We start from the raw sequence: 16137 nt of genomic DNA on the forward strand, positions 1-16137 counted from the left end.
AGAAGTGACCCCCCTGAAGTGCCTTGGTCACCAATCAGGACCACTTTGTCAAGGCACAGGTAACCGTGACGACTCTAATCCCTCGGCAATCGGCCGGTCATTCATCACCGCCGAGGGGAGGAGAACGAGAGAGAGAGGGAGAGAAGGAGGAGAGAGAGGGAGGGTGAAAAGAAGGGGGGAGGGTGTCACAGACAGGGGCAACAGTGCAGACAAATGGCCCCAAAAATTCAGTATTAATCAGCAACTGATTTGCTGCCCCTTTAAAGCCAATACCACTTAACAACTAGAGAGAGAGAGAGAGAGAGAGGCAGGGATGGAGGGATGGAGGGAGGGAGGGAGGGAGGGAGGGACGATGAGTATGCAGAGGAAAACACAAAAAAAGAGAAGTAGAAGGAATAAAATGAAGGGATAAATAAAAGAAAACTTAAAAAATAAAAAAAATAAAAAAAAAGAGGGAAACCAAAGGAAAAAACACCTTATTGAAGTCTGTTGTTGGATTGTGGGTTCACTTTGTGACATAGTAAAATGCTGCGTAAGGTGCTCCCCTCACCACACATGCACAAACTAACGCACGCACAGACCAGCAGCCCCTCTGCTGATTTGTCACTGGAGTTGATCAATAGCTGTGATGGAAACAGAATCAGCTCAGATGGATTAAACGTCCCAGTGGCTCTGACGTTATTTTCCCATTAAGAGAACGCTAATCATTACACACACAGACATGCTCACTCACATACACAGATAACGCACACACTGAGGTACATACATATGTGTACGACGGTACAGCACTGCATGATGCCGTTTCATATCAATTTAAGCACAGGTGGCGACATAATTAAGACTTTATACATAATGTTTGTAAAAAGCAAAACACACACAGAAACGCACTGTGGATGTTAAAGAAGCTGTGAGTAAAGCAGTAACTGTGTGAGCGCATTGATCGGCGCTAGTTTTCCACAACAACACACACTCTGGTCTAAAAGAAAGTCCCCTTATCACTCTCATTTCCAAGAAAGTCACAATTTACATGTTTTCATTTTTGTCCCTTGAACTTTGCCCATAAATGTCATTACATGAAAAAAGGAGAAAAGCCAAATCTAACTAGTTCTTTTGTGAGTTATAGAATTCATTTTGACATTTAAAAAGTATAATGTTCATATTTAAAGCATGGGTTTACCTCAAACTCCAAAATAATTATGCCACACAGGAAAGTTTTTGTTTTGGAACACTTTTTTTCAGAGACTTGCAACCAATTTTGTAAAAAGAATGGAGGCGAAAAAAATACAATTAACATCCATGTAGGTTCTTGTGCCAAAATGTGATACAAACAACCAACAGCTAACTCCAGGATGTCGGTGAATTTAAACACTGATTGGCAGCTAAAAAGCAGATTTTTTTTGCTCAAGTTGAATTTATTTTAATCTAGAACGGATTGTTAGCTGCTGCTCTTTCAGGCAGATATCTGTTCATAGAGAAAGATCATCTGTCGTCAGATTCCCACATAAAGGGAACAATTATCATGCAAAAGTCCTTCCCCATGTGAACAGATTCCATATGTTCATGTCAAATCTGTAAATAGAGATCAATTTAATTTTCAGTTTCATTTCTGAATCTTTGTAACAAATGTTCACTTTAATCTTTAAACAAGGCATGATGACTTCCTTAAATTGGCATGCATTGTTCTTATGGGTAGACTCTCCTCAAAAGGAGCAAATGTTGCACTTATAGGGCACTGTTTAAATACATAGAGCAATACATTTATTGGTTTATTCTTATTAGCACTAATAATAACTTTGCCCAAACTCATCTTGCAATATAGGAGTTCTGATAACATGTAGAGCAATGTATTGATATCATCCAACAATTTGGCATGAAGAATTGTAACAAAAAACTAAAAGTAAGTCCAATGCTTTAGGTCTTGTTACAAAGGATTCCGAAATGTCAGGTTTTGTCTTTGCAGGAGAAAAGAAGGACTAATTGGTTGTTCGCTCTAGTCTTTTTCAGGGATTTCTTGACATTTTGAAAAATTAAGAATTTCAGAATAATTATCACCTATCTCACGGCCATCCAAGAATAACAATGACAAATCTCTGAATCATCCCAACACAAGGTGAATTCTTCATGAATGAAGTGTTAGACAATGAAAAGGTAAATACTGTACATGACCAAGGACGCTGAGGTGAGGTGATACATTATGCGACGTGTGATGTCGAGAGGCAGGAGAGGAAGAGGAGGAGAGTTATCGCTCTGCAGGGAGGAAGTGGGAGACCATCTGCTGCTGACTACCTGCTGTTCCTCCTCTCTCTCTCTCTCTCTCTCTCTCTCTCTGCTCACCTTCCCTCTCTTCTTTATCCCTCTTTCCTATGCAGTCTATGAAGGTGCTCAGTCAGTTAGTGTCTGTGTGTACACCAGGGACTCCACACACACACACACACACACACACACACACACACACACACACACACACACACACACACACACACACACACACACACACACACAGATTAAGACACACAAAGCAAAAATCCTTAGTGAAATTAACTTTTCGTATCATTTTAACACACGCACATTTTGGTGCATGCTTTTGTTACACAGCAAGTCTTTGTTTTCATTTGTGCCTTTTTTTGTCTCTGCCACTTACCAAACATACATGACACAGACACAAGTACACAGACACACAACAAAACACACAAGACGTAAACACGCACACTGTGAGAGGATCTCTCTAATGGATTCTGAAGATTCCAATTTCCCCTCTGCCACCAAAGACAGAAAACCCTCTGAGCTCAATTACCCCTGTCTCACGCACACCAGACCACATGTACACACACACACACACACACACACACACACACACACACAAACATACTTGGACGCATCTTCACCATGTGATCATAGACACACACACATATATTCACACCTTAAGCCACTGTGACATGCCAAGAATCAGACAATCAGAGTCACGCTGGCCAACCGAAAGCAGTATTAGTCCAAGGTGGATTTTATGTGATGGGAGATAACAGGGAGAGGGTTTGGAGTGGGGGGGGGGGAGGGGGGGGGTATAGGGGGGAGGCCAGGATGCACAAAAAAGGGAAGATGGTGTGGAAATATAAGCAACGGCAGAGGCAAAGAAAGATGTGAAGGAGATGTAAGAGCCGACCGGAGGCCTCGGCTTTTACAGAAACCACTCTTCCAGAAACCTTATTAAATTCTACAATTAGCTGAACGTCTCAAGCTATAAATAGGCTCACTTTTCCCATTCCGTGATGTCAGTCAGTGAGGCCCGGCTTCCACTGTGGGGGGAAACAAAACAATTTAAATTATAGCAAGGCTCTCTCTTTGTCTGGCCACCCTTTTAACAGGATAATTACTAGTCTATTCATTCGCGCTTGGCCAGGGCGATATATCACCTCAGTGCGCAGCGGCCCCGCTCCCCGTGATAAACGTCCTTTACTTGGGGGAGGCATGAAGGAGGTGGGGGGGGGGGGGGAGGCTGAGGGCTAACGTGTGCCCGTTGATATCAGCTCACTGTCTGCCGCTTGCTTTCACCAGAAAGCTTTGCACGCTAGATTGAATAGCCTCCTGCCAGAATCAGAGAGCACCGGGAGTGTTGCACCTTGGTTTCCCAGAGTGACACCGACACCCTCCCTAGGGGCCCCGGCAATGAGGAAATGACTGAGAGAGAGAGAGAGAGAGAAAGAGAGAGAGAGAGGGGAGAATTATAGGGAAAGAGAGAGAGGAGTGAAAACATCTATTATTCAGCATGGCCCCGACCCCTGCATACGCACGCCATTAAAAATAGGAAATCCATAGCGGAGACAAATGGCTTCTAAATGAAGCGCTACAGGAGGAGAGCGGAGATAGGGACCCCTGTCACATGCGCTTTAATTGTCTCCCGGGGCGATAAGGGGATTTATCAAATTCATCATGCCACTAAGAGCTGTAATGCCCTACCACGACAAGCAGTTGGAGAAACAGCGCAGCACATGTTTGTTCGTTCAAAGATATGTGGCGGGAGACGGAAAGAGGAGCAATTAACGTGATCATAAATTGTGCTAAGCTAACACGGCTCCAACTCCGACTGACGGTTATGGTTAAACAGAGCTCCGGCAGGGCTGGTCCTCTGAATTAAAAAAAAAAACACAATGAGAGGCGTTGAAGGAGTTGCTCAAACTAGCTAAGGAAACAGCAACCAGCAATTTGAACACAGTGACTGCGTGATATATTCAACTGCTTATGACGTCGTGATAAAAAGCCAGTATCTTCATCCTCGTAAAGACCCCATTGTCATCTTCACCAGCAGCAAAATATTGCCTTCTCATCAGCCAAGCAGTGTGAGTCTAAAGTCTCTCTAATGTAAGAAAGTGTTGACCTTTCTGTCATCGCAAAGCTCCTTCATCACGAGGTGTCCAACTACTCAGAGAAATGAAACCTCAAAGATACTTCAAAGAGTGACACAGACTGTTGTAAGTATGTTTGAGTAATACTCAGGGATGCACACAATCACATCAAGAGATGTTCATGGCTGACTTTTCTTGTGCTTTTGCAGAAACCCCAAAAATTATCTGTTACAAGAGGTTACAGAATAATGCTTGTGATATTCTGTTTTTTTATAATGTCAAGTAATTACATTTTTAAACCCGACTGTTCATCCGCTGTGCAGCTCAACGGTTCTGTTAAAAAATTAAAAAAGAATCACCCTGCTGCTGTTGATGACACACTGGTGTACGACAGTTAACACATGTACTGAAGATTTATGTCAACTATACATTCACTTTCTTGCTATACACACCCAAAAATATTTAATTCAAAATATGAAAGTCCCCTTATTGTTTAAAATGAATTTCTTTAGGAAGTATACTTCCAAAGTCTGAGTTAATGATTCGAATCCTTTTCACTCCAAAGACACGGATTAGACGAGTGAAACAATACTAACAATTACATCTAAAAGGACAAAAGCAGCCTCAGTATTTCTTAAGCCTGTAAGCCTATTAGATGAACACTTGTGCTTCATGCAGGAAATATTTGCAGATTTTTTTTAATGTAAGTTAAGTCTTTTGTAAAATGCAGACACACAACAGCAACATAATTCTGTTTGCTCATCTGAACAAACGTTTTTCGACAAACAAATTCCTGCTGCCACTCTCGTCTCCCTTTCCCATTAACATGAAACAAATTTGTGAGTTCCCTGCTGCTGCAGCATTTCCGGGGAAAAAAACACTTCAGAGATTGAGATTGTTATTTAGCATCACGCTGTTCTCAGTTTAGCTCTTCTGACACACACATACATACATACATATTTGCTCCTTTAAAACACACAGAAGCATGCAGCGTGCACAGTTCTGTTGTTGAGACATTATAAATGACCCCATTAAAAGTAATGACAAAGATAATTAGAATTTAATTAGAAAATGGGCACATTTTATGATTGTTACAATTAACCCCAACTGATGTTACAACTGACCTTAGTTGTGGGGTAAATTTATCGATGTGCAACTCTGCTTTTCATACCAGTGTGTTTCTCTTTTGAGATTATCCAGGATTCTTTGAACCAGACGGATATGAGTTCTGAAATATATCAGAGGTATTCTATATACTTTTTAAAACTCGTATCTGCCTTTTGTGATTCGGCTTACATTTAATTTTCTCTTATCGTATTTGAATTGTATTTTATGTATGATAAATACTCCACTTTCCTTTTATAACCTGATGATTTTATCATCTTATTCGGCAGCCATTGAGCATGAATTTGAAACTTTTGGATTGTAAAGAACATGTTGAAAACGGCTGGATTTAGGACACAAATCCTTTTCTAAATTACATTTTTGACAGTTATGATCCGCAATAGAGACAGATGGAAAGTAGGAGGGAAATATGTAGGAACAGAAACACAAAAAAAGTCTTTTATCAAAGAGGAAATTTAGATGAAAGTGGGAAAAAAAATGAATGTTTTGCTTGTGTGTGGGTGTGCGTGTGTGTGTGCTGTCGTTTTTGATGGATGACTGACAGTCAGCATGGCAGCTCATCTCCTCTCAGGCGGCTGGCTGACAGAGAGAGATGTTACAGCGCAGAGACAGCACAACCGCAACACTTGCAGGCAGGTGCCTCTCTCTCTCTCTCTCTCTCTCTCTCTCTCTCTCTCTCACACACACACACAGACACAGTACACGCCAGACAAAACACACACACTTATCTAAAACATGCACCTGCATGCAACATCAACATCCCAGTCCTTTTTTTCTGGCATCCACCTGCCTCCTATTTCATCACCCCGTCACCTCTGTCCACCATCTCTGTACCCCCATCTCTGTACCCCCTTCAACCCCCCAAATGTTCCCTGTAAGTGAGCTGTCTCTTTGTGGGCGGCGGCATCCTCAACTTCCCTTGCGACCTCAGACCTGAGCCTATCAAACGCTCACCCCCCTTCCTCCAAATACCTCCTCCCACTCCAATCAATAGGAGCTCCATGAAGATTTCACACACCTCAGGCAGGCGTGAGGTTAGAAGAGGAGGAGGCGGAGGAGGGTCCCATTCGCCTGAAGGGGGGAGTAGAAATAGAGGGGATAAGGGGGGAGGTGGAGGCAGGAGGAAGGAGGGTGATTTAGGCTGTCAGGGCGCCAGTTTGGTGGAGAGATGGGGCTTCTCTTCCTGAGTCGGACAGGGCCAATAACTCATTAGAGAGAAAGAGAGATGTAGAGGTGAAGATGTGGCGGAAAGAGAGAAGAGAAGAGGGGAACAAAAGGAAGGAGATTTTTCGTTTCCTTTCCTTCTGTCTCTCCTTTACTTTTTATTCTCACCTCTTCTTCGTACCATCTTTATTATCAACCCCTCAACACACACCCGTTCCCCTCTTTCCGTCGGCAACTCCCCCTCTCCCCTCTCCCCTCTCCCCTCTCCCCTCTCCTCCTCTCCTCCTCATCTCCTCCCTCCTTCCATCTGTCTTTCCTGCTGCAGTGCCCATGCTGCCAGGCAGTATAAATCACATCTCCGGGCTTGGCTGCAATGGGCCTGAAAATAAAAAGGCATAAAAGTGTCGGGATGAGCTACGGGCTGGGGGGAGAATTCCTTTATGATAGGTCTAAATCCTCCTCCTGCGCCCCACGTCCTCCCCGGCACACACACACACACACACACACACACACACACACACACACACACACACACACACACACACACGCATATTGCTTGTAGACGTATGTGTATGCAAACTATACGCCTATACGAAATTATCCCCTTAAAACAGAAGCAGTTTAGGTCTCTCTCACTCTCTCTCTTTCTCTCTCTCACAGACACCTGTGCAACACTTAAACACACACACAAGCACACACAAACACATACACATCATTTTAAGGTCTATATTGGCTGTGGTCAGAATTGCGATGTCCTTATCCCTAACTCTGTCTTTAAAGGAACAGTTCAACTTAAAACAGTTTTATGTTGCTGCTGTCTCAGTTACTCTTCATTTTTTAACCTTGAAAGACCAGGAAGAGGCAAAAGATGATAAGAATGTCATCTTCAAATTAGTAGCATTTCATTATCATGAATTGAAACAGCAGGTTGAAAGAAAAGTTGTCTCTTTTACTTCTTAAAATATCTAGGTCCTTGTTATCACGGATATATCTGCTAAAGGGATGAAAGTAAGAGTTTTGAAATGTAAACACTTTTCAGTGTCAGAAAATAAACGAAAATAAACAGGAAGTGGCAGCTGATAAAGGGATAATGGTTCTGCAGAACGGGATTTCTTACATTTTGTTGGCCTCAAATGATGAATTTTGTTCATAAAATTGATATACAGGGAGCTTTGTGAGGTTTATTATGGTATTAATGAGGGATAGATGCAGTGATGTGAGAGTAAATGGGCACTGAGTACCTGAAGTCGTCCTTCTCCGCTGTCTACGATGGATTTAAAGAAGGTTTTCACCCTGGATTTTAGCACAAAGGAGAGTCACTTCACTGTGTATAATGGTAATTGTGGACAATTTATGACCCCTCTGGTCTCCATTTATGTATCGTTCTGAGTAAATAAACCAATAAAGAAATGATTGAGGTGGCCTATAACATATTGAAATGAGCGTGCTGGCAGAGATGCATTGTAAAGGTTGTCTAAATGATTATGGGAATGAAGATGGAGACGAGTGAGAGAACAGTGAATGAGCGACTCCATCACCAGAAAAAAAATCAACCTTTAGCTCCGAGTTCGCCTTTAATCTACATCCTTATGTTCACTTTGTCAATTTTATTAGATCACACTATGTGTGGCAGGGCACATGGCCGCACACACACACATATAAAAAACAATGATGATAATAGTGAGCACCTCCCCAGGTGAAGCCTATTCAGTCACAGTGGGAGCCATCTCAGACCTAATTATGCTTGGTGTGGCTTTTTAACTGTATTGATCAAAATGCTGAAACAAACGAGAAATGCTTATCAAGCGGGAAAAGAAGAGCCCTCAGGACTTTTTCTTTTTGTGTGTGTGTGGTGTGTGTGTTTGTGTAGGCTCCACAGGAGTGAGTGAGAGTGATGGCATAGGTCTAAGAGGTGGTGAGATATTGGTGGTTGTAAAAAATTGCAATTCTGAGCTTATGAGTTATTAATTACAGCCTCTCCTCCTTCACCTCTTTTTACCAGCCATTAGAAATACTGCCCCCCACACACACACACACACAGCCACTTATTTCTTCACATATATGCAGGCCTTAGAACCTGCACAACCTCACACACACACATACACACACACACTAGATTTTATGCACACGCTTTTGCACACACAAATTAGATCGTCCACACCCGTACTAAGTGTACAATACTCTGCTCTGATGAGCAAGCTCCTGTCGACCTTGGAACTCTCCGGAAAGACAATGCAAGGGGAGCCGTGCAGCGAAAGAAGGGAGGTGGGGGTGGTGGGAGAAGATAAGGTGGAGGGAGGGATGGAGGGAGAGAGAGAGAGAGAGAGACAATAGATGAGAAAAGGAGAGCGAGAGACAGAGAGAGAGAGTGAATGTTCTGCTCAGTGTAGGGCAGCAGGGCAGTGCACCCTCCCTCCGCTCTGTCTCAGCTCATCTTGAATGCAAATGTGGTTTCTATACGGTTCCTTTGTGCCGCTTCTAACTGCTCCAGAGAGAAGCAATTACAACTGCTCCATTCACTCAGAGAGAGGGAGACACGCACGGATAAAGGAGGGTAATTAATAAAGAGATAGGAGGAGGAGAGGAGGTGAACATGTAGTACCTGTGGAGGATCTTCAAGTAGGGTATTGATTCTAAAGGGAGCTTTGTTATTGACAAAAAAATGGACATTGATGCTAAAGCTGACCTGGCTCATAATTTGTGACAAAAAACTATGGAAGTTCAATAGCATTACATCAGAGGTGTTGTGTAGAGGTTGCGTAACACAGTAATACACTACATCTGTCTTGCAGTTGGTATCCCCCGATCACCACACCGACAACCTCATAGTATATCATATCAAAAGAAGTCCATCTAAATATGACATCACCCTCCATCCGTCTCCATCTTTCCAGACGACAGATATTTGCAGTGCCACTGTCCTATCCTGTTGCAGGCTCAGTGGATGGGCGGCCCTGCGAGGTATGGCAAGAGTTTTTATGGCAGTCATTTGGGCCACTAATATGTCATCTCCATTAGCCGACTTTTAAAACTCACAGATAGATGGCCCTGTGACATTTATCTGCGAACAGCTCGTATTTTAGCTGTTAAATGACCGGCGATGTGCAGAGTGCGTGCAAAATGAGTATGTGTGTGTGTTTTAGGCATGTGGGATTGGGGGGGAGGATTGGAGAGGGAGATACATTGACTTTTAATGATGCTTTATGCTATAGCACTTTAGAGGTAATGATCACAAATACAATGCATTTTGTCACCTTTGGCCCCTGCAAACAAAAAAGGGGAGAGAGAGCAGAGAGAGGAATGGGGAGCAGCTTTAGACCTGCAGGCCTTCATCCTGGACAGCTGATGTAGACTGCAGCATCAGCAAGAAAAACATCCTGATACAAAAGAGAACCGCTAATTAACTTAGCAGTCTATAGAGAGATTGGAGAGGAAGAGTGATGTATAGATGGATGCAAAAATAAAAAGGTGGGTAGAGAGATATGCAGGCTAATTGCTCATATGGATTTTGCCATTGTTGGCTTTTGCAGGGTCAACAAGGTGAAGCCATTCCCTCCAGAAGCTCCAGGTGAAAGTCTAAATGAGATAGTAATTTAGACTCATAAAATGATACTAATATTGACATCCAGCACATGGGGAAGCATTAAGGAGATTCTGACCATAAAACAGCTGTAAATATGATCTACCATCTTGTCATTTAACTTATCACATACAGAGGATCCTTTTCCACCTCCCTCATAAAAACACCATCAACTCCGCTGCATCAAAAAAACTGAGAAAATGTTCAGTGTTGTTTTTTTGGAGTGTCACCCAAAGGAGCTCAGTCACCTGTCCAAAAGCTCTGAAGTTGACTAATGTGACAGAAAATTAACAATTAAAAATTTCACACGGGCCCAGAGCCACCGCAACGTGATGCGTTCACAACTCAGTGGACACCCTAATTGCTTTGAAATACAATTGGGTTTGGGCTTTGTTTTGTGTTTTGGAGGTATGAAGCGCATCACTGCACACTGGAAATTGAGTTATAAATTACCAAGATGAAATAGACATGTACCGTGAATACTCAATATCCAAATGCTAGATGTTCTCCGCTGCAAAAAAGGCAGATGTGTGCGCACACACGGACAGACACACACAAACACAAGATACTACCGCTTGCAGTTGCATTTCATTTTGTCAGGAAATTGACTTGCTCTGAACCAAACACTGCATGTGTGTGCATGGGTGTGTGTCACACTGTATTCCTGTCATGGGGTATGTTGATAAGGTCAACCTTAACAGCAAACAGAGATGGAGAGCACCAACCAAAGACCAGGGGGATGCTGAAAATGACAGTGGGTGAGGGAAAAGTGTGCATTCATCCACAGCGTTTCCACCAGCAGATGTGTGTGTGTGTGTGTGTGTGTGTGTACGTACGTGTCTGTGTTTGCCATGCCACTACAGCTCTGTGGCTGCTGTGTGAAGTCACTGACAGCTTCATTATGGCCCGTGCGCACAGGGAGACAGCACCATCCAGGGGAAGGAGAGAAGAGGACAGAGACGGGACAGCCCAGGTTTACTGTGGGGCCAGCCCATGTCAACTCAGCTGTTGGAGGAAGATGGTTTCAGGGGGGTGAGGGCATCTTCTGTCTTCTTTAATGAGCCTTTGCTTCTTTCATCAGCTTTCAATTTATAGGGCTGTCCAGCACTCTGGCATCCATCCCACACAGTTGGACGCCGTCTTATTTCTTGCAGGTAATTCCCAAGTGTGATATGTTGTGGTTAAATTAATTTGTCATCTTCCTTTAATTAGACCCTCTCACCTGGGAAAGCAGTGACAAGGAGTTGAAATGTGACCCCAGGCTTCTTGTCAAAAACAACATTGAAAGATTATTGAAATCAAACATGCACATACACTTCATAGATAATGCCCAAAGTAAGCCAACACTTCCAGTATAAAGAGAGATTCAGCTTGTAGTGAACAGGGAAGGAAACAACACCTTGATTATAGCTACTAAAGTTTATTAAATACACCTAGGTGCCTGCATATTCCATCTAACCAAATGTGTCTGATATAACAGCCCTTTGTAATACTACAAAGGTTGTAATTATTTAGCTTTTAAATTGTAGGTGTTGGGCAAAAGACATTTTTACCTCTTATTGAGTCTTATTTAAACAAAGACTCACTGCAAAACCTTTTAACAACTGTAACACAACATTAACCCAGATCTGGATATCAGCAGAGGTTTGACTTAATCCAGTTGTTCCTAATAAACTAGCAAATAAGAACACATGCACTACACTAATAGCTGTGTATGCCAATGTCATTTATTTTCTTTAGCAGTGGAGTACCACACAATGTGTTGTTTTTTTTCTAACTAATTTTAATAACTGGACATAGAATAATCAAGAACAACTCAAATGCACACTTAAATCTTCCACCAAATGCTTTAACAAACTAAAAGGACTTTTAGTGCAAGTTTTATGTCATGTTTGAGTCACCTCTAACAGCGCTGTAGACTTTCATCACCCTGCTGCTTTTACTTGAGGTCCTTTGTCTAGACTCCCTCTACTGGGCTGTAACAACAATGCATGACTGTTGCACTGCACATGTCAAAGACAAGAGACATCGGTGCCTATCAATTCCATTTTAAACAACACAACTCTGTCAAGATGCAAGGCTTTTTCTACTTTAAAAAGGACCATTTATTCATCATTGAAAAAACATAGAAGTATTCTCAAATATTTTCTTAAAACCATCTCAAAACACCCTTTACAATCAGTACAGCTCCAGTGCAGATAAAAATATACTTAGTAAATATTTAAGAATTATAAATTTGCTTTTACTATACATTTAAAAAAAAAAGTATTTTTCCAGCTATAATAACCAAAGTAGAGGAAAGCAAATAATAATTAAAAAAGTTACCAATACTAAAACAGAATTTTTCTCTTTGAAAGTTAATTAAGAAAAGCAAGAGCTCCAGGAGTATCACTTAGAGGTTGATGCATGAATGATCAGAGTCCAAACAGTAGAGAGGTGGTCAAGGTAAAACTGTTGTGCTTCACGACGCACTGAAATGGGTCTTGGTTTGTGAAAGACAGCTGCACAGCTCCGGGTCAGTGGACTCCAAGAAAGGGAGGGGGCTTTCCCTTAGTGTCGTGTCTACACTCAGTCCAAATCCTGACGATGAAGAGCAGCTGCGGAAGGGAAAAAGGGTGGGGGGGGGTCATCATTGGAAATTAAACTGATCTCTTTTTTTTTTTTTTTAAAGTAAACCATCTGTCCAAGCTCTACCTTTCACCGTCATAGTCACAGGAGGATGTCTTCTCTTGCCTGCTGACGTAGCCGCCGCTGCTGGAACGCTGGATGGCTTCAGCCACTGTGTACCTGGTCTTACCTCGAGCACACCTATCCATCTTGTGGATGTTCAGGTCAGACTGGAGGAACAGATGAAGTCGACTGTCCGATAACAGCAGAGGTGTATGAAGAACACTAGAAGATAAAGTTTATTTAATGACAACATCTAACAGTTTATAGGTAATATCTTTAGGTCTAATAGAGCTCTTACATTCAGTACATTTCTTAACTTCCTAAAAAGGCTTTCAGTAGGAGTTAATAATCATACCACTAGATGGCAATGCTATAATTTCACAGTTATTGTCATTGCTTCAGCTGCACAGCCACTCACTTTTCTAAGAACTCCTGCAGACCCTGCATCCTGTGGGTAACCTGGTCCTTTTTTCTCAGACTGATGAACGGGTTCCAGGGTGGCAACTTGGGTAATTTTCTGGACCAACAGAAACACACAATACTCACTCAGAAAACGATATGCTATATTAAGCTCCCACATGTCAATAACGGATATGAATCTGCGGTATAAAACTTGGGAACTTACATGATGAGGGCGTTCTGCTCCAGACAATGCCGCAGCCATACAAATTCACTGTAACGCCGCCTCACACAGGAAGTCTTCTTTCGAAAACACATGCTATTTGTCTACAAAGAGACATCAATTCTTCAGACTTGTGAAAGCTTCATGACAAAGATTATATAAAAGAAAAATTTGAGCGGTTTCCCACAAGAACTTACATGTACACAGATCTCATAGTCAATGTGTGTGTGCCAGAAGTCGTCCCTGACAAGCCTCGGGTCTCGGACACAAATACTGATGAAGTCCTACAAAATTTAAAATGTGTTCTATTACTTAAAGTGCTTATAAAGCTGCATAGGTTGTAATGTATAACATGACAAGAGGAACACGATTTTATGGTAGTTTAATATCTCAATTTTAGGACATCAAAATTTCAGGCACACAAATACAAGATGAACTTTGAGAGATGAAGGGTGTCTACTTACCATTTTTGGTAGACTGCCTAACATATTATCCATACTCGCCACAAATACCTGCCAGAGATCGACACAAATACATTCAGTTGCCTTAAATTTCCAACTTGCATGTCATATCAGCAAAACAATATAACTGCCAGTGGTTACCCAAGTGACAGAAATGTAGCATTTTGACAAACATTTCAGCTCAACAGTTATCAAATGGAACTAGGTTAGTTTTATAGTAATAACCATTCAAGTAGTCAAAGTCCATTTTTTCAATGCTGGATCGGTTTTGCAAAACACATGCCTGTCTGCTGAGTAATACTTTATAAACTCAAAAGTGCAGACATTTGGAGCTGATGCAGCATAAAAATGGGCAAGGGAGGAGGACTTTGCTTGAGAAGGCTTTAAGGAAGCCTTAATAGGGACTCACAAATACAGCTTGGAACCATTAGAAAGCATTTTCCGGCACACTACTGGCCAAGCAGCTCATTCCCTATTTCCGGGCATTAATAAAGCTATGTTGATAGATGACCATAAGAAGTAACGATTGAAACTAAGAAAAAAAAAACTTCAAACATCATGTATATCTTGAACACCTGACAGTAAAATAAATTGATTTTTAAACAAGATAAAATACTGAATAGTCAAATGTGCAAAACAAATCGTTCAATAATGCTTGAATTTAACACTAACCTGACAGTTACTGTTAAACATGTCACCTTTGTGTTGACCTGTTGTCTCTTTCTCCAAAATAGTTTAAATAGCAGCAGCTAGTACTTTGTCAATACAAGAGATAATTGATCTCCAACAAATTGACACAAAATTCCTCTTGGGCCAGCTAACAGTTTACATGAGCTTTATCTGTTATTACGACAAATTATCCAAGGCTGAATCTGATAGGTCAAATGTTTGCATCATCTTATTGCTGTTCAGTATTTGCAACACAGAAAAGGACAAAAGATAGATTGTCCAGCCCTAGATCAAATGTTCCTCTGCATATCTTGAGCTTTAGTCAAGTCAGATTTAAATCATATAGACATATATACACAGACATAGGCAGATGAAACACTTACAAATACAAGGATCAGTAATGATGATAATACACAAATAACATTATAAATGACGTTTCAAATAGTTTCATTCTGGGTAGAGCTCATCATATGTAATCATCCTCAAACTAGACCAAGTCCTCAGGAGAGACACTGGACATAACTGACCTCCTACAAAACAAAAGGCTGCAGCAAATTCTTGGTATGCAGTGGCCAAAATCAAGCTCTGCTATGAAGTGTCATCTTTAAGCACTGTGGAAATGACTCAAACAATACACCAACATGTGCTGAAACCAGGCCACTGAGTTCAACACCCAAACAGTGTTCATTTATAATCTTACCTAGCTAACCTATATTTTATTTAACTTGGTTCATAAATTACAAAAACGTCTCTCCCATTCCAGGAAAAAAAAATATTTAGATCATTCCCCTCTAAACAAGTGTAATGCTGTAGACATGGCCCTATTGACAGCAGAGTAAAGGCAATGCAGCCTTTATTAGAAAAAAAAAAAACAGCAACTTGAACGGCAATTAGGACCTGGAATCAGCTTAATTCCATTCTCCTGTTGAATCCTACCTTCTCGGTCTTCACTTCTCGACCAATGACCCGTAGAGGTGTTTGTAGATCACCCACGAGCAGCTCAGCGGTGTGGCTCGAGTCTCGCGCTGCCCTGGACTGAACTACTGCTAATACAAAACTGTTAACTGCTCAGTGTGACCTCAACCTCTCAAATTGTTCACGCCTTCACTGTTCAGGGAAAACCATGTCCTCTCTAAATAAAATAATATCCACAAAATTAAAAAGTCGTAAAATAATCAATTTAAGTTTGTTTTAATGAAGCCACAGAGTTTAATGTGAAATGTGTCAGCAGTGGGCTATCCTCGCTGAGCAGCTGTCCCTAATTAGCTCACCTGATATGATCAGTGTGCATGGTTTCACCCGTGGCAAGAGGCGGTTATAACAACGGTGATGGAAAAGAACAGGATGGGCATGTAATGTATAAAGTTTAACATCAAAAGCCTGCTGTTCACTTCCAGGCTTGTTTTTAAATTGTTGGTTTAGTTTTCAAAGTCAGATTTCCTCTTGTATGTTGAAATGTGTCACTATTAGGAAGTGAACAAAAACATTTATATATGAACAAGAAAA

General features: G+C 41.5%; 1 protein-coding gene across 2 annotated transcripts; it reads right to left on the minus strand.

The window, feature by feature from the left end:
• Positions 1–11913: 11913 nt before the first annotated feature.
• On the minus strand, positions 11914–15920 carry snx10a (sorting nexin 10a). 2 transcript variants are annotated; one of them, XM_020648081.3, is made up of 7 exons: positions 15568–15920; positions 13966–14013; positions 13699–13785; positions 13505–13605; positions 13298–13396; positions 12904–13101; positions 11914–12806 (listed from the first exon to the last, which is right to left on the minus strand). In XM_020648081.3, exons 2-7 carry the CDS (start codon positions 13996–13998, stop codon positions 12671–12673), a joined length of 654 nt encoding a protein of 217 aa, XP_020503737.1. In that variant the 5' UTR covers positions 13999–14013; positions 15568–15920; the 3' UTR covers positions 11914–12670. The 2 variants fall into 2 exon arrangements, with proteins under 2 accessions (XP_020503737.1, XP_020503738.1); XM_020648082.3 differs by lacking the exon at positions 15568–15920 and adding an exon at positions 15332–15407.
• Positions 15921–16137: the final 217 nt, after the last annotated feature.

Source organism: Labrus bergylta, chromosome 19, assembly GCF_963930695.1.
Source record: "Labrus bergylta chromosome 19, fLabBer1.1, whole genome shotgun sequence".
Classification (NCBI taxonomy): Eukaryota; Metazoa; Chordata; class Actinopteri; order Labriformes; family Labridae; genus Labrus; species Labrus bergylta.